Here is a 20,735-nt window from a genome sequence, read left to right on the forward strand (position 1 = left end):
TGAGCCTGCGCGCCCAGAGACTGTGCTCCGCAACGGGAGAGGCCACAACAGTGAGAGGCCCGCGTACCGCAAAAAAAAGAAAAAAGAAAAAAAAAAAATTCGGTTCCTCAGTCACACTAGCCATATTTCAGGTGCTCAGTAACCACATGTAACTAGAGGCTACCATATTGGACAGTGCAAATAAAACATTTCCATCTCCACAGACAGTTCTAGTGGGCAGCCCTGTTCTGTACCATCATGAGCTAGGGATGAAACTCAGGGTCCTCTTTGCTTTGCCCAAGGCAGTTCACAGAAAGCGCCCGTGTAGACTAAAGCGTCCTAGTAGACTGAAGTGTGCAGCGGTGGTTTACATCCCAAGCATTGTCCCATGGAACAGACGTCCCCATCTCACAACGCTCCCTGGCCCTACTCCTGCCAGTTCCCCACAGCTGGTCCCCGCCCTCTCTGCTCTGCTGCCCCTCCTGTCCTCCTCTACCGCCTCCTGCTGCCCCCTGCACTCTCCCTCTCCTTCCTCCTTGGGACAACCTCCACCAAATTTCCTCTATTCTCTAGTCCTCGCTTCCTGCTGACATCTATGCCCACAAGTCTCATTTAATCCAAATGGCTTTTCAGAATATTTTCCCAAATAATAAGTTTCCTCTCTAAGAAGAATTACAGTGCCAGGTGCTTCCAAAATAGTCATTTAAAAAGGCATCCAAGGGTAAGCTGGGACGAAGTGAGAGAGTGGCATGGACATATATACACTACCAAATGTAAAATAGATAGCTCGCGGGAAGCAGCCGCGTACGTAGCACAGGGAGATCAGCTCGGTGCTTTGTGACCACCTAGAGGGGTGGGATAGGGAGGGTGGGAGGGAGATGCAAGAGGGAGGAGATATGGGGATGTATGTATATGTATAGGTGATTCACTTCATTATACAGCAGAAACGAACACACCATTGTAAAGCAATTATACTCCAATAAAGGTGTGAAAAAATAAATCAATAAAAATAAAATAGATAGCTAGTGGGAAGCAGCTACATAGCATAGGGAGATCAGCTCGGTGCTTTGTGACCACCTAGAGGGGTGGGATGGGGAGGGTGGAAGAGAGACGCAAAAGGGAGGGGATATGGGGATATATGTATATGTATATGTATAGCTGATTCACTTTGTTATGAAGCGGAAACGACAGAAACGAACACACCATTGTAAAGCAATTATACTCCAATAAAGATGTTAAAAAAAAAAAAAAGCATCCGAACTCCATCTTATCTTCAGTCCCAAAGCAAGGAAATACTGTAATGGAAATAAAAGTACAAATGCAAAAGCTCTCTGCAGCTGCCTTGCCATCGATTTCAAGTGCACTGGAAATTGGGGCTGTCCTTCCAGCCACGGAGGACAGAAGGTACCTGCTGAGGGTTTTCGCATTGAGCTTGTTGAATTGAAATCCCAGACACATTTTCCCTTCCTGAGGGCTCCCAGCACACTGCAGCTGCCATCTCCTTGAGAAAAAGAGACTAGTTCTGTAAAACCTTGGAGTGTAATCGTGGACAGTCTTCCTTTGAGCCGATCCATCCAAACGTATGATTCATCTCTGAACTTTTAACTCAGAACAGGCAAAGTTCACTATTTCAGCTTAGGTTTTAGAGAAAAATTAGATTGGTGGTCGTCTTCCCACCTGGCTTGCAAGTGGGCTGAGGTGAAACAGTCATCAGTGGTAAAGCTGTCCCCATGTCGCCTGGCTGGGATCCTGTTCTTAATAAAGTAGATGGCAGCGATTGCTTTGCTGCAAGTAATATCTGAAATAAAAATCCCCTCTCCAACACCGTGGGCAAGCTCCCAAAGCACTAGCTTCCAGTAATGTTGTATTGACTTTGGGTCCTGGAATTAATTTCGGAATTGCAGAGCATGCTGAGGCTGCTAGCTGAACTAACTTCTTGTGCCTGCTTTTGCTGTTGGCTGGGGTGATGAAAGGTCACCCAACTTGGAGTCACTTAACTTTTCTGAGCTCCCATTTCCTTACCTTTAGATGGGAAGTATCCCAAATTACTCTAGGGATAAAATGAGACAGTGCTTATGAGAATGTTTTTTAAAACTTTAAAGTTCTCTGTCAGTGGAAGAAATCGCTATTTTCTAAAATTGGCTCCATTCTGTTCTAACTCCTCTATCTTCTTACCATACTTTATTTTTCTTTATAGCACTTATCACTGTCTGAACTACTATATATATATGATGTTACTAATATATATGTATAGCTATATACTGTAGTATTATCTATATATTTTATTACATATAATATTAAAACTCATTCTCAGCTATGAAAAAGCCCAGTTCTGTCCAATTTAAAACTTCCATCTCACGTGGAAGTCAGACCTCCCCCCACGTGCCTCCGAATTTGCTCTGTGAAAGGGAAGGGGGGACTCTTTCTCTCATCTTCTGACTCCTCCAGGGTCGGGGCAGGGGGACAGGGGGAGGGTTTCTAGAGGAAAGGCAACAGGAGTCTTTGACCAGCTGGTGCTCTCTGAAGGCTCCTCCCAGCTATCAGTGTCCTGTGCTGTGATCGTCACCCAGACGCTGGGGGAAAGGGGTCCAGTGGTGGGTGTGGGGGGAGACCCCCTGGATCTCTGTCCACACTGGCTGAGGGGCTGTGCTCTCCAGCTGACCTCCCGCTGCTCACTGCTCTTGCTTCTCTGCTGAGGATTCACCCTGTGGCTCTGGCCTTATGCTGGAGGGTTCTGACCAGCTCTCTGAATGCCTCGTGTTACGCTTTTATTCTTAGAGAAGCCCAGAGGAGCCTCCCCGAGTGTGACGGGTATGGAACAGGCCCACCTTGGTGATGTGCAAACAGAAAATGGCTTTGCTCTGTTCCTCAACCATGTTACGGGCCAAACTCCCTTCCCTGACCCTGATTGTTTTGTGGCAGGTTTAATAGCTTTTCGGTTATTGATTATAAAAACAAGCCTCAGCAGACGTAGAGAATGGACTTGAGGACACGGGGAGGGGGAAGGGTAAGCTGGGACAAAGTGAGAGAGTGGCATGGACCTATATACACTACCAAATGTAAAATAGAGAGCTAGTAGGAAGCAGCCGTGTAGCACAGGGAGATCAGCTCGGTGCTTTGTGACCACCTAGAGGGGTGGGATAGGGAGGGAAGGAGGGAGACGCAAGAGGGAGGGGATATGGGAACATACGTATATGTATAACTGATTCACTTTGTTACACAGCAGAAACTAACACGCCATTGTAAAGCAGTTATACTCCAATAAAGATGTTAAAATAAAAAGCCAAAAACAAGCCTCTTTTCAATAATTTAGGTGCTCTTGTAGACACTAAAGTCCAGTCCGGTGCTCTAGTTGAAACCTGCAGTCTCTCATCCATTTGAAAACTCCTCCCCTCCCCCCCCACCTCAGGACTGACCACTCGTGGCCTGGGGATCTGCAGTGAGGGAGGAGAGAGTGGTCTGACCTTCTGCTCTTCCCTAACCTTTCCTTCCTGCTACTGGTGCCTCCAGGCTTGTCAGGGTGAGAAAAAAACACTTCCAAAATGATACCCCTAGTTCTCCAGCAAAAGCAATGAAATAAATGTTTAGAGAGCAACAGAACTGTAAATTGAAACAAACACAAGGTAATATCAGAATTGGCCAACACATGACATCATACTCAGATAAATTACCCAAGCTTATTAAAGACAATTCTTTTTAACAGATATTAGAAGTGTCTGGCTATATCTAATTATGAATGCAGCATTCACAGATGTTTAATAAAATTAATAAAAATAACAAACACATAGTGCTTTCTATTACCTGGCACTGTTCTAAGCACTTGACATATGTCAACCTTGTCTAATCCCCCAAACAACTCTATGAGGTAGAAACTATTATCCCCATTTCATACATGGGTATACTGAGTCCCAGAGAAGTTAGGTAATTTGCCCAAGGTCAAACAGCCAGTAAGTAGATGTGTGATTCAGAATGTGACCCTGAGAAGTCTGACTCTAGAGTCCATGTACTTAACTGTCTCATTTACACAGAGCAACTTATTTTGGGGGTATGGTCGGTATGTGTAGAGGCAGGTTTTGTGTAAACAGTTGTCCTTTTGACTTTGGTGTTGTCATTAGCAGCCACCTGGACACCTCCATATGATCAAATTTGGGAGTGAAGTCTCGGCCTCTCTGTCTCTCGGGGTCAAGTGCGCTGGTCACTGCAATTGAGAAATTTCCCCTCAGATCTTACCCCCAGGGTGTTCCAGGCACTGGGAATCCCCCTGCCAGTATTTCCCATTCTGCTTCCCCCTCAACATTTGGGTTCACCCAAGTGAACCTTAGGTATGCATTTATTAGGTATGCATTTATCTCAGGAGATGGGAAATGGAGTCCTCTAGGGGAGGAGGCTGCAAAGGGGCATATGCATGTGAGAAACTTCAAAGCAAGATGGCAGATGTGCCCCCTGAGCTATGAACACCCAGGATCGGAGGGATGCAGAGGAGGAAACTGCTGCCTCCTCGGGGTGGGGAGTGAGGGCAGCCTGAGAACCAGGTCAATCCTGGAGTACCTCTAGGTACCCAGTATTGCCTTCTCCTAACCTGCAGACTTGCGAGATCCATGGAAGCTGAAGCGAATGTTTCAGTTTCACCAAATGCTTCTATCTCCTGCTTTTCCACCGGTCTTTTGGAAACTAAAAACTCCACCTGCCCAGAGATGGAGCACTACTGTGCTTAGCAAGAGCTAAGCGTTTTCGGAAAGAAAAACTGGACCTCAGATTTCTGAGCTAAGAGAATATCTCTTACTAAGTGGATTGCTTTCCATGCATTTGTAACAGGCATTCTGGTGGAGGATTAAAGGCAAAAGAATGTCTTCTTCCACAAACTTTTACTGAGGGTCCACCATGTGCAGTAGGCGAGGAGTTTCCAATAATGCCAGGTTTGGGGCCCTGAATTTGAGGATCTATCACTCTTACTCTCTGTATTACCCTGGACAGGTTCCATTTCCCTCTCTGAACCTCAGTCCCTCCATCTATCACGTGGGGAAGTTAGTCTACAAAGGTGTGAGGATCTTTACCATATGAACTGGAAACACTTTTCAACGAGAAATCATAATGACAATAACACTGACTCTTTGCCAGGCACTGGGCCAAGCCCTCTGCATATATTACCTCATTTAATCCTCACACAGCCCTGTGAACTAGATGCCGTTTTTGTTCCTGTTTAAAGATGAGATAGCTGATTCCAGGGCCACTGGAACCTTTCCTATGAGGTAAATCCTGGGTGGAAATCAGAAGGTGTATCAGTTAGGAATTGTATTGGGGCTGTGTGTAAAAGACGCCTCTCCTCATTCTCGAACAATGGCTTAAATAAATTTGTGGTTTTACTTTTCTTCACATAGAATGAGTCTAAAAGAAGGTAACCTATGCTAGTATAACAGCTCTCTAAGAGCATCAGGGACCTGAGCTCCTTTTCTCTCTGTGCTCTGCCATTCTTAGCAGATGGCTTCTAATTTCTAGGTCACCTCATGGTCTAAAGTGACTGCTGGACAACAAAGTCTGAATCCAGGCAAGAAGTAGAAAACAGGGTGTAGGGAGAGAAAGGTCAAAACTCCAGCTGAGTCAGCTGTCTTTAGGAGCTTTCTCAGAGCCCTGCCCAGTGATTTCCCCTTTTGTCTCACTGTCTGCCCTTGGCTGTCAGGGAGGCAGGAAAATGTAGTCCATCGCCTCCTGGAATAAAAAATTAGAGTTTGGTTAGAAAGGGAAAGGGGCAGACAACTAGCCATTTTATCCACATAAGGGCATTTCAGAAATCCACGTATCCTTTTTCTTTTAAAAAAATGAGGGCTTCCCTGGTGGCGCAGTGGTTGAGAGTCCACCTGCCGATGCAGGGGAACCGGGTTCGCGCCCCGGTCTGGGAGGATCCCACGTGCCGCGGAGCGGCTTGGCCCGTGAGCCATGGCCGCTGGGCCTGCGTGTCCGGAGCCTATGCTCTGCAACGGGAGAGGCCACAGCAGAGGAAGGCCCGCATACCACAAAAAAAAAAATAAATAAAAATAAAAAAATAAATAAAAAAAATGAGATCCAATTGACATCTAACATCATATTAGTTTTAGGTGTACAACGTAGTGATTTGATGTATGTATGTACTGCAAAATGATCAACACAATAAATTTAGTTAACATCCATCACTACACAGAGTTACACTTTTTTTTTCTTGTGATGAGAACTTTTGAGATCTATTCTCCTTAAAACTTTCAATCATACGATACAATATTAACTATAGTCAGCATGCTCTACATGACAACCCAGGACTTATTTATCTTATAACTGGAAGTTTGTACCTTTTGATCACCTTCACTCATTTCTCTCCATGTGTCCTTTTATGGGTCACGACTATAAAATGGAACCCAGGATCCTGAGAGAGTGCAGGGTGTACTCTCAAATGTGGAGCCCATGGAAGGAAACATAAGTGGCACCAAGTGACTAGCTTAGACTGTGTGGGGTAACATGATTTATGGTCAAAGATTTGTTGAGCTTGTCAGGAAGAGGCTGATTCATGGATAGGCAACTAGACAGCTGTGACACAGTGCGACTTGAATATGTGGGGAGGCCCTTTAACCTCTCAAATACACCTCCCCCGAAGGCTTGCTGATATCTCAAAATCCTCAATTCCTTTCGTTTAAGTCTGTGGAAATGCAACTACAAAAGAGCAGGATAATTCATTAATACTTACCAGTTACTAACACCTCAGTGTAAAGAAGTTTAATCTATTAAGGGAACTTAGAGATCTATTGGTGAGACCTTCTCATTTTTCAGACAAGGACGTTAAAAGTCAGAGATTGAGTGGGCTTCCCAAGGTCTGATGTGTAGTGGCAGGGCTGGATCTGAGGGGAAGGGGGGAGACCAGTGGATGCCACCTGCTGGGCAGGGATACCCGCTCCCCCAGTAAGAGGTAGGGAGACAGGAGGAAGGGAATCTGGGGCGGCAGATGTACTTGTATGAATTGAATTTATTTATATCCTGCCTTTTCCCCGTGAGGGCTTGAGGTACTTAGCCATTTGGGCTGTGGGTGTTGCTTCCTTGAATATGTGGCTCCTTCCTCCCCGCCGCCCATGCTTGAGCAATGCAAGAAACAAACAGACAGACAGACAGACAACAGTGCTCTGGGGACCTATGCTTCTGTCACCCACATATGCCTGGAACAGAGATAAGGCTAAAGGTTCCTCTCGTTTTACATGACTGCCCTCTTCCTCAAGAGCGCTCACAATCTGCCCTGACCCCAGGTTGCTTGCGTACCTGGGGAGGGGCACAGAGGGAGATAAAGGTACTCTTGAGGCATCTTTAGTATTCTTCAGGGATGGTCTTTTCTCAATTTGCAAGGAAAAAAATTAAGCACGTGGACAGTTTCCTTCTACTTTAAATTCTTGCATATGTTTTTCTTAACCCTTAGTATCTGCTGTGATGTCAGAATGTCTGATTTCACACCAGATTCCATATTTTGTTATTTCACATGTCTTTACTAATGTGCAGTGTAAAAGCTCAGAAATCAAATTGTGTGGGTTTGAATCCCAGCTCCACCATTCACCAGCTGTGTGAACTCAGGAGATTTCTTAATAGCTCTGAGCCTCAATTTTCTCCTCTCTAAAATGGGGACATGGTACCAGCCACCTGAGGACTGTTGAGATAATGACTGTTAAAAGGGCTGCTTTAGCACAGTGCCCGGTAAGTATAAACACTCAATGCACTTTAGCTATAATTGTGATTTCAGTTTACCATCGCAACATTTCATGACTTTAATACATCATGTTTTTAATATATCATCACTAACATATGAATGTTTCAACCTTCCTAGCTGTTCTTCCTTCTGAACAATTTTGAGAACAATTGTTCTAAAAATTTCCCGCATCGCACACATGTTACCATCACCACCCTCACCCTCTCGTATTATCATCTTCAGAATTATTCCATTTTTGACTTAACCTCTATCTTATGTAACTCACCACATTCTAGCTAAATGGGTGTATGATGACTGTCTCTTCTCACACTCACAGACATGACACATCATCCCAACACCCCAAGGACAATGCTGGGCTCACATATGGATTTTTGGACTTCTTGGAATTGTTACCCACGGTACTTATCGGGGGCAACAGATTGTTACCTCTCTAGCCATGGGGGTTTTCTCGGAATCTTTCATCAATCCATATGCATAATTTGAAATTCCATTCCTGTCTCATCGTTCTAGATGTAAATTTCTTGTAATTTTTAAAAATTTCTTGTGTGGAATTTCCTGTGGAACCTGCAGCGGGGTAGAACCCACCTCAACCTCCAGTGCCTGGCACCCAGTAGGTGTTTCTCCTCCCCAAATTGTTAAATGGATAGAGTTATACCAGCATAGTAAAATTACTCTGGCAGACACCCATTTCAAGATGGTAGCATTGAGGGAAAGTGTTTAGGAAAACTTATTTATACTACCAGGCTTAATTATTTTCTCTTCTCTGAAAACGGCACAAGGTCTATTGCCAGCAAAGAAAGTGAGTACCCCACTTTCAGACTTAAGTTGAGACAGTTAGAATCCCTTTAACCTCTTTCCCTAACCATTTCTATCTCTTGTTCAAAAAATTGTTGTGTGTGTTTTTTAAGAGAAGGCATAAGTACTTGCCATTGTACTGAATTTATAATTTCTTGCTGTTTGAAAAGCCCCTTTTCTTTTTCCCACACCCAAATGACCTCTGACATAAGACCGGGAGCTCTTGTTTTAAAACTGTCTTAAGCATACTTGATTCTTTGTATACACGAGTTTGTCTCCCTCAGAGTGTGGGAGAATATCCACTTATTCCATTACACTGGAACTTCTTTTGGATCAGTTCTTGTTGGTGGCAAATCTTTGCCTACTGAGGGTGGATTAAATTTTTGGGAACAACCCAAAGCCTTTTTTCAGAGCATCCCTGATGACTATGTTTGGAGATCAAGCTGGATCAAGACCATACGACTTGGGGTCAAAGTCAAACAAGGCCTCTCTGTAGAGTAATGAGGCCGAATGGCTTTGCTATGTGGCTCTGAAGGTGTCTCTTGAGGTGACACCCGCAGAGAATGCTGAGGGTTTCATGCACAGTCAGTGGACACTTGCTGGCTCCCTTGGGTGTCGGTGAAAGTGATGAACAGGAGACAGTGGTACTGGATCTCTGCTGCTTCTACTTGCTGGCGTCTGTGAATCCGAGCAGCCTGTATCACCCTAGACCCCAGTTCCTCATTTGTGAAACGGGGACCATCATATTCTCCTCCAGTGTGGTTTTAGGATAAATTTAATACCGAGAGTAAAATACTTTGTCTAGTGCATGGTGCCCACTGATGCCCAATGGGCGTCAGTTCCTCTTCTCACTCTTCCCCTTCCTTATCTTAAATGAGTCCTGTGGTTTGAAGATGCCATTTCAGGAACGTTTGCCCCAAACTCACTCATGTTTCTTAAAAAACTACAACCACAAAATTATGTCAGGGTAGCCTGCGTGCTGAGTTTCCTTCCACCTGGAGCCATGTGTTTAATGGAGAGAAGAACGGACGGAAGAGATGAATAACCTGACCACCACCTAAAAAAGAATGCCAGCAGCCCCGGAGAGACTGGTTCCCCAGAGCTTCTCCACGTCCCACCCCTGGCCCATGGAGACCCCAGCCCCGTCTGCCCAGGTTGAAAGAGCAGAGGGTGGGATTCCTGAGTAATTAAAGGGAATTTGGAAGGCTGGGATGTTGCGGAATGTTAGATCAGTAGCTAGAACAGCATGGGGTGTTCTTTAGGCAGGCTTCATTGAATCCATACAAAAAAAGAAAGAGGGGCTGCCTGCCGTCTGCCCATTTATCAAACAGTGAAGCTCAACTCTCACAGCTCCACAAAAGTGTTTGACTGTTTGCTGAGTCTTGCTCCAGAAATTAAAAGCTGAACAGCCTTAGCAGGGCTGAACCGACCCTGCATTTTGAGACTCAAACTAAATTGTGCTGGGCTTTCAGATTCAGGGACCAGCTGATTATTTGGTGAAAGGAAAGGAGAATAATTTGTAATTTGTAGCCCATAAGAAACACTTAAAAAAAAAAAAAGCAAACTCCCTTCCCACAGGTTTTTGTTGCGGCTGGAAGGAGGAGGTGCTGTGTCTGCAACAGCTTTCTTTGCTCAGAGTGGGAAAAGTCTTGACCTCCAGTTGGGCAGAGAGTGATGTGGTGCAGCAGGGCCTCCACCCATCCCCCACCCCCAACTCCTAACAGGCTTCCCTTCCTCTTCGTGCTTTATTTGAAATGACCTTTCTCTCTTTTTGGAGGAGGAGGAGAGGATTTGGCCATCAAATATTTTTAGAGAAAAAGTATTTTCACAAATGGAATTAAAGATTCTAACCACGCAAATATATTGCTTGGGAGACCATAAGATAACCACAAAAGCCTGGGAACTGGGTTTTCTGAGAATCCTCTGAAGAGCCATCAAAGGATTGAAGGAGATACCTCTGTCGATGAAGAGAATGTGCTAGAAAAGGGTGATGCTCCTGGAAGACATCAAGGGGGGGGCAGAGACGTGTTAGCAGAGGGGGCCCTCCCTGGCAGCTGGTCCCTCTTCTCTACCCATCCGGCCAATGAAATTCCACTGGGGTGGATCTCCTACCCTCCATCCTCCTCCTACTCCTGGCTGACAAAGCCCTAGGTCCACTCCCTAACTCCTTTGACCCTGCTCTAAGCCTGGAAGGTAGGTTGAAACAGTGTCATTATCCCCATTTGGTAGATGAAAAAGCCTGATGCTCAAATAGAAGGAAGAGGCAAAGGTCATTTTTTGGCTCTTCAGTTTAGCACATTTTTTAAAAGCGGTAATACCCTTCAATACTTCATGGGATTGGGAGAGGAGGAGGAGGAGGACGAGAGGTGAGCTGGAATGAAGGCAGAACCTGGTGGGTTTGGACTTTGTCTGGAGTCTTCATGAAGGAGTGGTTGAGGTGAGGCCTGCCTGGCAGCAGGGGCAATGAGACCATTGCAGCAATCCAGGTGTGAGATTATGGCCCTGGGACCGATGGAGACGGAGATGTGGGGAGAATCAGGATATAGTCACAATAGAGGGAGGGTGGAACTTGGTCGCAGACTGGAAGGAGCAGGTGCAGCGGTTTGGAGAAGGAAGAGCTCTTACCTGGTCAGGGGATCAGGAAAGGCTTGGAAGAGGGTGTCAGTGGATCAGTAGAGATTCGTCCCCACCTCTGAGAAGGCACTCATGCCCTGCCAGTGGGAGATCAGCAGCAGTGTCTCTTATGAAGGACAGCGTGCAGGCTCCCTCTCTCTGACCACACCTGCCTGCTCGATGCTGTATTAGAAGAGAAGGGAGTTAGAAGAGTATGGCTAGACTTAAACATCCCTGGTAATAAAAGGGAATGAATGAGTCATCGGGATAATCACTGGTCATAATGGGCAATGTTTATTGAACCCTTACTAAGTGCCAGGCACTGTTGCTAATTATTTACATACGTTTACTTTTTAAAATTTTCACAAAAATTCTCTGAGGAAGGGGTAGGTATCGTTCCCATTTTACAAATGAGGAAGCTGAGTCATTTGAATGTTAAATAACTCGCCCAAGGGCCCCGGAATAACAAATGGCTGAGCTTGGATCGAATCCAGGTAATCAGGTAATCGAGCTCCAAAGCCCTTGCACAGAACCCCTCTACCGTACTGCCTGTTCACAAACACCATCGCTGTACACACCAAGAAAGAGGCCCATTGGTTGTGTTTTCACCTTGGCAGACGGCCCCTCCTCCTAGGTTTCTGGCAGATCTACGTGGTTGTCCTGGGAAGCAGCACTTAGCGTCGTCCACTTGGCAAATGAGTAAAGGGTACTCTCCAGGCCAGGGGTCGGGCTTCACGCCTTCATTCACCAAACATGGACTGAGCTCTTCACATGTGCCCTGGGCCAGGTCCCTGCTCTCGTGGAGCTTATGTTCAAGTGGGGGGAGATGTGAAATAAGCACTCAGAGAGTAAGCGAGCGAGACAACTGCGGAGATTGCGGAGAGGAGGACAGAAAGCAGGGTCGCGTGCTGCGGTGCTGCTTGTGTTGCTTGTGTTGCTCTGCACCCGCTGGTCGGAGAAGGCCTCTGGGTGCCCAGAGGCCTGAATGTTGTAGGAGAAGGAGCTAATCTTGTGCAGATCTGGGTGAAATTGCATTCCTGATGGAGAGAGCTGCAGTACAAAGGCCCCCAGTGGGGGAGGAAGCCTGGCATGTTTCAGGAACAGGGAAAAAATAAAATATAAAGCAAGCCAGTGTGGCTGGGATCCAGTGAGGAAGGACAAGAGTCGGAGGAGAGGAAGGCCAGGAGGTAAGCAGGGACCGGGTTACAGAGGCTGAGGTGGGGGTGAGTACCAGGTGCGGCGGAAGCCTTTGGAGGGCTGTAAACGGGGGTGACAGGTTCTGGATGAAAGCGTACACTGCCTACGTTGTGAGGAGGGGGGTGGAGCCCAGAGCGGCCAAGTCAGACCCCCCTGAGGATCCAGAGCCCCACCGTCACTCAGGTGCTCCCCCCCGGCATCCCCAGCACCAGTGGTCTTCTCGGGGTTCCTCTTGGACTCCTAATAATTCATCACAACCAAGGGTCTATGTTTTCCTTCATTCTTTAGATTTCTGTTTGTAAACTCCATCACTGTGCTCCCAGCTTTTCCCAGTGCGTAACTGATTCTTGTGTTGACTTACAGATCATAAGGCAGCAGTTTCCTCAGTTAACCACCAGAAGACTCGGGACCCGAGGACAGTCAAAGTAAGCACCGACAGCCTTTCCACCTGCAGAGTGCATGTCTACGGGCCTCCAGTCAGGTCCGGACCCCAGGCCTTTCATCCTGAGCTCAGTCCGCAGGACCGGGGGGAAGTCTGTGGCTGGCGGGAGTGGCCCCCTCTCCCAGGAGCCCTGAGAGAAAGGCCGTCCAAAAGTCCAGCTGCTTTAAGGAATCCGACATGGTGCCACCCTGCCTTTAGTTGTTTTTGTGAAAGAGTCTTGGGCATTCTTTAAAAGGAGCGCCTTGCGGTTTTTGACCGATCTCCAGGTTACTTGGATTGTTTTAGTCAACAAACTCTCTACTCTGACAGTATCCAGTCTGCCAGAGAAGCAACCCTGTACCAATCCCTGCAAGGGAGATGGGATGGAAAGCTCCAGCCATGCTGTGGTACCCAGGGTGTACTGCTTCCCATTCCTCCGTTCGGTCAACCAACCAACCAACCAATGTTTGCTTCACATTTTCTGCATGTCAGATAAATGGTGCTAAGTGCTGGGGACACACGAGCAAACAGGTTTCCGGCCTCCTGGATGGAACATGTATTCTCCAGGGGAAGACAGACAAAAAAAGATCATCAGATTGTGAAGAGGGTTGTCCTAGAGAATAACAAAAGGTTGGTCTGGTTTAGAGAGGGTAGCCCTGGAAGGGCTTACTGAGGAGGTGACCCGAGGAGTGAGAGGCCGTGCAGATGCCTGTCTCCCAGGTGAGGGTCAATGGGAAGGGACTGCCTATTTTGCCCAGGCTTCACTAAAATCTGGATTTACAGAGACTTGCCTCAAAGGGTGTTTCAAAAAACTGTTGGAAGTGACTACGTGTTCCAAGAAGAAGGTCTGTTGGCCATGTAAGTTTGGTAAGCACTGAGCTCAACAGGTTCCTTTATGCAGGACTTGTCAGAACCTTTATTATACTACTGTACACCTTGATTCCACTAAAGGGTGCCTTATTATGCAGCATTTCTAAACATTTTTACCATGCTGAGTAGCATATCAACACATACTGACTTATAAAATAATGAAATTTTTTATTAAAAAACAACCACCACATAGGACTTGTAAGACTTGTCACTAAAAGTGTTTCAAAAGCAGCATGTCCAGTACTGCCCCCTGACTCTACCCCCGGCCATCCCTAGGCAGCACATTCCCATCCTCCAAGGGTGGGTTTAACTTTGGAGCCAAATTAGGTAAAGAAAGTGGGAAGTGGATGATCAAACTTGGGAAAAACCCTTTATAGTAAAGTTCTGAAAATAAACGAGGCTCATTTTTTTCATGTGGCTCAGAAGCCCTAGGGGCAATTTCCAAAGAGACTTACAGAAAATTTTTGAGCAAGGGACATGTTGGAATAAATTTCTGATAATTTTTCAGGGTGACTCCTCTGATGAACAAATCTCATTCATAATGAAAAATTCCAGTATTCGTTTAAAAATGAGCTTTCAGCCCTGGTAAGAGGATAGGGTAGAAAACCCAGATTCTTCCTTATTTGTTTGCTGGTTGGCACAGTGCTTGGCACACAAGGGCAAATCAATCCACAGAGAAGTGGATGGTTGGAAGACTATTGAATGAATGGAAAGGAATTATTTTTCTCCAGCTTATGGTCTTTTTAGAGTCACTGGCTCCAATACATTGTTGCCCATTTCTGAGATAAAAGTGTACAAATAGATAGTAAAGATAGATAGTAAAAGACAGGCAGTAAAAGTAGTAAAGATACAACAGCATGGTTTCCCATCCTGCATAAGTTTGGAGAAAGTTTCCTTCTGTCTACATGTAAGAGCCTGCTTTTGTTTTTTTGTTTTCTTTTTCTTTAACCTAGAGGTTGGCAAATTGGGCAATATCTTCTTTAAAAATTCAGTTTCATTGTATCCTCTCCATAAGGATCCTCCAAGGTTGGTCTCACGCTTCAACCAATCGAAAGGTAATAAGAAGCTCTAGTCTCCAACATGCCACTTGGCCTTATAGAGAAAATCCCTCAGCAAATTTACTTTGACAGAATAAATTGGGGGGGGGGGCAGGGGGCTGATGGAGAGTGTGTTGACGTGCCTTACAGACCTGAAATAGAAAACTGAGAAGTGGTCAGAGCACTAGCTTCACTGCAGTTGCCAATTCTAGCAACAGTACAGTCTGAAAAATCAAGAAGCGGTCTGATCTGAACATGCTATTACTAGCTTGATCTTAAGAAAGTGTAAGGGGGGGACTTTGTAAAGTTAGGGAGGCGTGTCATAACTGCCCTCCCGCCTGGAGGGGCTTCCAGAGCAAATGGAACCTGCCCCCGCCCCGCTACCAAAGGAGTGCCCTCCAGGTGGAAAGGCAGTTATGACAGTTGGGAAGTAGAAGGCGCAGAAGACAGAGATCGGCTCTCGACACAAAGAAGAACTTTCTGATCACTACACCGACCTAAAATGAACTGGGCTACCTTCGGAGGGTCCGAGTGCTTTATCCCAGGAGGCATTCAGATGGAGGCGATATGCCCACTAAGCAGAAGTATCACAGAATGGTATCAGGAGTGAAGGGGGAGCGGGGAGAGGGAAGGTTACCTGTGCTCAGCTCTCCTCTCCCTGGGAAGCCTCTCCCAGAACTCAGACTGCTTCCTCTTTTGTATTATTTCGTGACTGTCACCACCATATCTCCATGAGTAGAAAAGAGTAGGTAATACGTTGTACAGCATTTCTGAAAGTGAGGTCCATGAACGACTTACATTAGTATTGCCATGTGATCGTAAAAATCTACTCTGGATCTGCTAAATCAGAATCTTTGGAAGCAGGGCCTGGGAGTCTGTATTTTAATATGTTTTGTAGGTGATTCTTATTATTAGTAAAATTTGACAGTCACTGGCTCAGCACTTAAACGCACTTTTAGAGTTTCAAATCCTGCCTCTCCTGCTTACTCACTATATGATCTTGGGTGTGTTACTTAAATTCTCTGGGTCTTAGTTTCCTAGTCTGTAATATGGGGATAATAATTAGTTCTAGCCTCCCAGGGGTTTTGTGAGATGAAATCGGGCAATGTGCGTAAAGCACTTAGTACCTTGTTAGCTGCTGTGTTACACTAGTAGGTAATGGCAGTCTTATAGAGCCAGGAATGCAAGGCAGGGGCCTAACCCAGCAGGCTTGCTGATCTCAAACGGATGTGCATCAGAATTATCTGTGGTGTTCGTTTCAGTGCTGATTCTTGGCCCCTGTTCCCTGTTCTGAATCCTTAGGTCTGGGAAGGGGCCTTGGAATCTGTATTTTTATTACACTCCATTAAGCGGCTCTGACAAACATTAAAGTTTGTAACACCACCGTGCGGTGTGTTTTCTTAGTGTAGCACAGTGGCTCTGTAGTCAGACAAACCTGCTTCCTCCCCTAAACAGCTGTATGACCTTGAACAAATTACTTAAGCTTTCTTGCCTCCATTTTCTCATCTGTAGAAAGATTATAATAATCCCCATTTCATAGAATTATTTTACAAATTAATGTAGGTAAAGCACTTTCCAAAGTGCCCAGCACATAGCAGGTGTTCAATAGATTGTAGCTAAAACCCAAACAAAATGCAGCCTCCATCCCTCATTAGTCTTAATTGAAAACATTGCTGTTACTAAGCCCATTCTGAGTTAATTAAAGGTCCTGGTCTTTGTCTTACATTCAGTGTCAACTGAGACACTGCGTTTATCCTTTTTAAGATACAGTTCTTTAAGACTGCCATTTATTGATTAAGAAAAACATAGGCCAGGTGAATTTTTGTTGGTGGTACAGTTAGCAGTCATAAACACAGTCTTCTTCTTGGGTCCGTGTATATAAGAGATTAAGTACAAATGGAAATTTTTTTTATCCCACTTTCTGCTTTGCAAAGTATTTGACTTAACATTTTCTGTAGGAGGCAATTTTGGTTATTTTTACCTGTCTGATTGATGGCTGGCAACATAGAACTTTGGTTTAATTCTAGACTTCCAACATGTTGAGCCTTACAGAGGAGTTAACTCTTCTAGCTCAGGGAGGATGGGTCCAGCCGTCTTTGGCCTTGGGCTCCCGCGGCTCAGGAACCCCCACCTGATGAGGGTGCATGTGGGTCTCTCTCTCTTCCTTTGTGGCCCAGGTATCATTACTACGGCATCGCGGTGAAGGAAAGCTCCCAATATTATGATGTGATGTATTCCAAGAAAGGAGCCGCCTGGGTGAGCGAGACGGGCAAGAAAGAAGTGAGCAAACAGACGGTGGCATATTCACCCCGGTCCAAACTTGGAACATTGCTGCCAGAGTTTCCAAATGTCAAAGATCTAAATCTGCCGGCCAGTCTGCCAGAGGAGAAGGTGACCACGTCTGAAGTGTTGCTGGGAGTGGGTGGTTTCTCTCTCTCTCTCTCTCTCTTTTTCTCGCACACACACACACACACACACACACACACACACACGCACACTTTTATTGCAAAATGGTGAGTTTAAAAATATAAAGATAGAAATCAGATTCAAGTATGGACTTTAGTTGGCAATAACAATGTATCCGTGTTGGTCCATTAGTTGTGACAAATGTTCCATCCTAATGCAAGATGTTAACGGTAGAGGTAACTGGGTTTGAGCTATAAGGGAACTGCCTGAACTATCTTCAAAACTGTACTACAACCCAATACTATGGTAAAATTAAAAGTTTATCTCTCTACCTATCTATCTTACCCTACCTTCCTACCCATCTATGATGTTGTACTGTCTCATTTCACAAGGGCCCCCTCCTCTGGATTGCTTTTATATAGGATAAAGTTTATTTTCCCATGTGTTGCAGAGGATGTGGTGAAATTATAGTCCCATAGACAAAGAAGATTTTATAGGTATAGTGAACCAGATAGTTTGGGCCATAGGTTATTGGGAAGAAATAACTGGAAACACAGATTTGGAGACTTTCCCCTGGGTGGTCACATTCCTAATGCACCTATCTTGTGCTGCCCAGTGTGCCAGTAGGTGATGAGTTTCTACATATCACACTGGGTTGCAGTGGTGAATGAGACTTGAGTCCTGCTCTCGGGAAGCTTACAGTCAAGCAGGGAGACAGATGCTTGCATAAGCAAACTAAGTTTATATAAAACATATATCTAGGTTCTAAAACAAAAAGAATACCTGAAAAGAATGCTTTTAATCTAAGAACTAGATAAATCCTTATTTTTTCTCAAATTTGCTTTCTTTCTCAACAAACTTCCTGTACCATTGCTTTAAAATTCTTAGTTAAATGGAGCTGGAGATACAGTTCTTTTGCTAAGCAGATTCTAGAGAATTTCCAAATATCTTTTTGTGATTTGGGCAAAAGTACCTCTTCTGATGAGTACATGCTGGGTTTTAACTTTTCAGTATCTCAGCTGATGAGAATTTAATTCGGTAGGCCTCTACTATGTGCCAGGCACTGTACTAAATGCTGGATACACAAGCATGAATAATATGCTATTTTTATTTTCCCAGAGTCCACAGTTTCAGGGGGTGGAGATGGGGCAGAGAGAGAAACCCATGCTTTCCGTACCACAGGGTGAGTGCTCTGAGGGAGATACACACTCAGGTGCTATGGGAGCACAGAGGAGGGAGCTGAGAGTCAGAGGGCCCCACCTAATGAAAATGAGTTTTGACTGGGTCTTGCAGGGTGAGTAGGAATTAGGCGAATTTCATCCCCTCAACAGAGAATAAATGACTTGAAATTGAGATTCCAAGGGCAGAAGTAACATGTATTAATGTATGCCTTTATTGTTGATCCCTCCTCATCCCTCACAGGTTTCTACCTTTATTATGATGTACAGAACACACTGTCAGAGAATACTGGACACTGTAATAAGAGCCAACTTTGATGAGGTAGGTCAACAAGTGTTGAGCTATGAATACTCTGCATTAAAATATTATGATAACTAACTAACTTCTATTTCATGAGCTCCCTACTAGTTGCCAGCCCTCTGGAAGCCCTTGATGTACATTAGCTCATTTAATCCTCACAGTGATCCTAGGAAGCATGCATTGTTACTCTCCCCATTTTACAGATTCTCTGTGTGAACAGCAGTTAGCATGGCTTTTTACTTGCTCTGTCTAGTGAACTGCATCCTGCCCAGTTGGCCTCCTGGGAACACAGTTTTGCCAAGGTATCATTACACCCAGAATTATACATTCAGAAAAACTAAAGGAAAGCTTTTCTTTATTTTGGATTTAACCTTTTCCTGAGGCTCATCCACTTCAGTGCATTCGGAGCTGGTTACCCTCCATTCTCAAGGTCTGGTCCCCATGTCCATCTAACACTGCCACTAGGGCCATCTTTGAATACAAACAATCTAAGAATTTCATTTCATTTTTATTTAAAAATATTACAGTTAAGGAATGGAGAGGAGAAATAAGGGAGGATTGAAGCACTGGTTGTATAACCAAAGAGACAATAAAAGCTTCTTGCCTAAAATGCCATCCAAAAGAATCTTCCAACAGGATGGCAGGAAACCACACATTTCACCCCATAAACCTGAGGCCTTTCTGTTCAAAGAAAATGCCTTTCAGGCAGAAAAAAAAAAACCCACAAAAAACCTAAACCAAAGACCACCCTGGGATCAGGTGTGGGCATTCAATTTCAGGGAAGATAACCCAGGCTCTACAGGGGCTATAAAAATCAGTAGTTATTGGTGAAAAAGATGCTGGAGATTCCCTTTTTGTGTGTTTTGGGGGGCATGTGCTGTTGGAGATGGAGGGGAAGAGGATGAGATAAGGCAGTGAATGCTTGCTGAGCACTTGCCGGTACTTGTGCAGCTTGTATACTGTTCCCTCAGGAGCCCAGTGTAGCAGTGGTACCACCATATGTGAGCTGTCGCTCGGTTCTTAGACATGGCTCCAGAAGAGGTGGCAGCGTGTTGGCAGAGAAGGACTATTCTTCCTGCTCTTGACTTTCATCCACTAGATTCTTAAATTTCCCAAATTCCTTGAGTGACCATTTAAGTGGAATTATTTTCTTTTTAAAGAAAGAAAACTCACTGCTTTCTCTCGTATTGTAGTTTGGCTATGTCTCATGTATCAAAGACAGTGCACTGAGATCTGGGCAAACCATGACTCATGATTGGTTAAGACAACTCTGGCTTCTGTAACAGATAAGCCCCAAGTCTTAACACAGTGAGACAATACATGTCACAATCCAATGTGGACGCCCTTGGTTGGAAGGCTGGTTTCTGAGGGTGGTTCAGGGACCCAGGCTTCTTCCATCTTGTGGCCACACCCTGCCCTAGAGCCTTGGAGTCCTCTGTTCAGCTGATGGATAGGGAAAAGGATTACAGGGGAAGACATCCCCTTTCTTAACCTTGTCAGCCCAGAAATAAAATGCATCGCTTTTGTCCATAGTCTGTTGGCAAGGGCTGGTCTCACAGCCCCACCTTGAGGTAAGGGGAGCTGGGAAGTGTGGCCCCTCACTGGGCGGCAGCTTATACTACTAGAGAAGAGGAGCTCTAGTGGATAGCTGTCCCTGTCTGCCACAAAAGTACTAACAACAAAACTGGTGACAGTCCTCCCTTATGTTCATATCTAGCTTTATACATCTCAAAACTTGATCATCATCTCACTTCACTGAATTCCATTCATTAATTCCAACACTTGTTGGGCATCTAATGGTGCCATATGCTGCTCTGGCCCCCAGAAATGGGGTGACAGGACACAGCCTTGAGGGGAAAAAAAGGCATGCACACCAGCAATTAGGATGCAGAATATATGGTCCAGAAACCTTGTGAGGGCTTGAGTGCTCCTGCGGGAAAAGTGCTAGACTTGGAGCTTAGGCTTGGATTCAAGACGTGGCTCAATTCCTCATCCTGGAAATGAAGATAAAAATATCGGGCTTCCCTGGTGGCACAGTGGTTAAGAATCCGTCTGCCAATGCAGGGTACATGGGTTCGAGCCCTGGTCGGGGAAGATCCCACATGCCACGAAGCAACTAAGCCCGTGTGCCACAACTACTGAGCCTGCGCTCTAGAGCCCGCGAGCCACAACTACTGAGCCCTCGTGCCACAACTGCTGAAGCCCGCGCACCTAGAGCCCATGC

The 20,735-nt window shown here is 45.3% G+C and overlaps 1 protein-coding gene across 2 annotated transcripts in view; it reads left to right on the forward strand.

Annotated features, from left to right (window-relative positions):
* RFX4 (regulatory factor X4) overlaps positions 1–20,735 on the forward strand; it is a 170,335-nt gene that overhangs the window by 77,235 nt on the left and 72,365 nt on the right. The window contains exons 5-7 of one of the 2 annotated variants that reach the window (XM_024127375.2): positions 12,662–12,723; positions 16,804–17,017; positions 18,455–18,532. In XM_024127375.2, the coding sequence (XP_023983143.1) occupies positions 12,662–12,723; positions 16,804–17,017; positions 18,455–18,532 (354 nt within the window). Of the gene's footprint in view, positions 1–12,661; positions 12,724–15,128; positions 15,224–16,803; positions 17,018–18,454; positions 18,533–20,735 lie in introns of those variants that run through there. The other variant, XM_024127376.1, reaches the window with a different exon arrangement.

The sequence above is a fragment of the Physeter macrocephalus genome, chromosome 6, assembly GCF_002837175.3.
Source record: "Physeter macrocephalus isolate SW-GA chromosome 6, ASM283717v5, whole genome shotgun sequence".
In the NCBI taxonomy this organism is placed as follows: Eukaryota; Metazoa; Chordata; class Mammalia; order Artiodactyla; family Physeteridae; genus Physeter; species Physeter macrocephalus.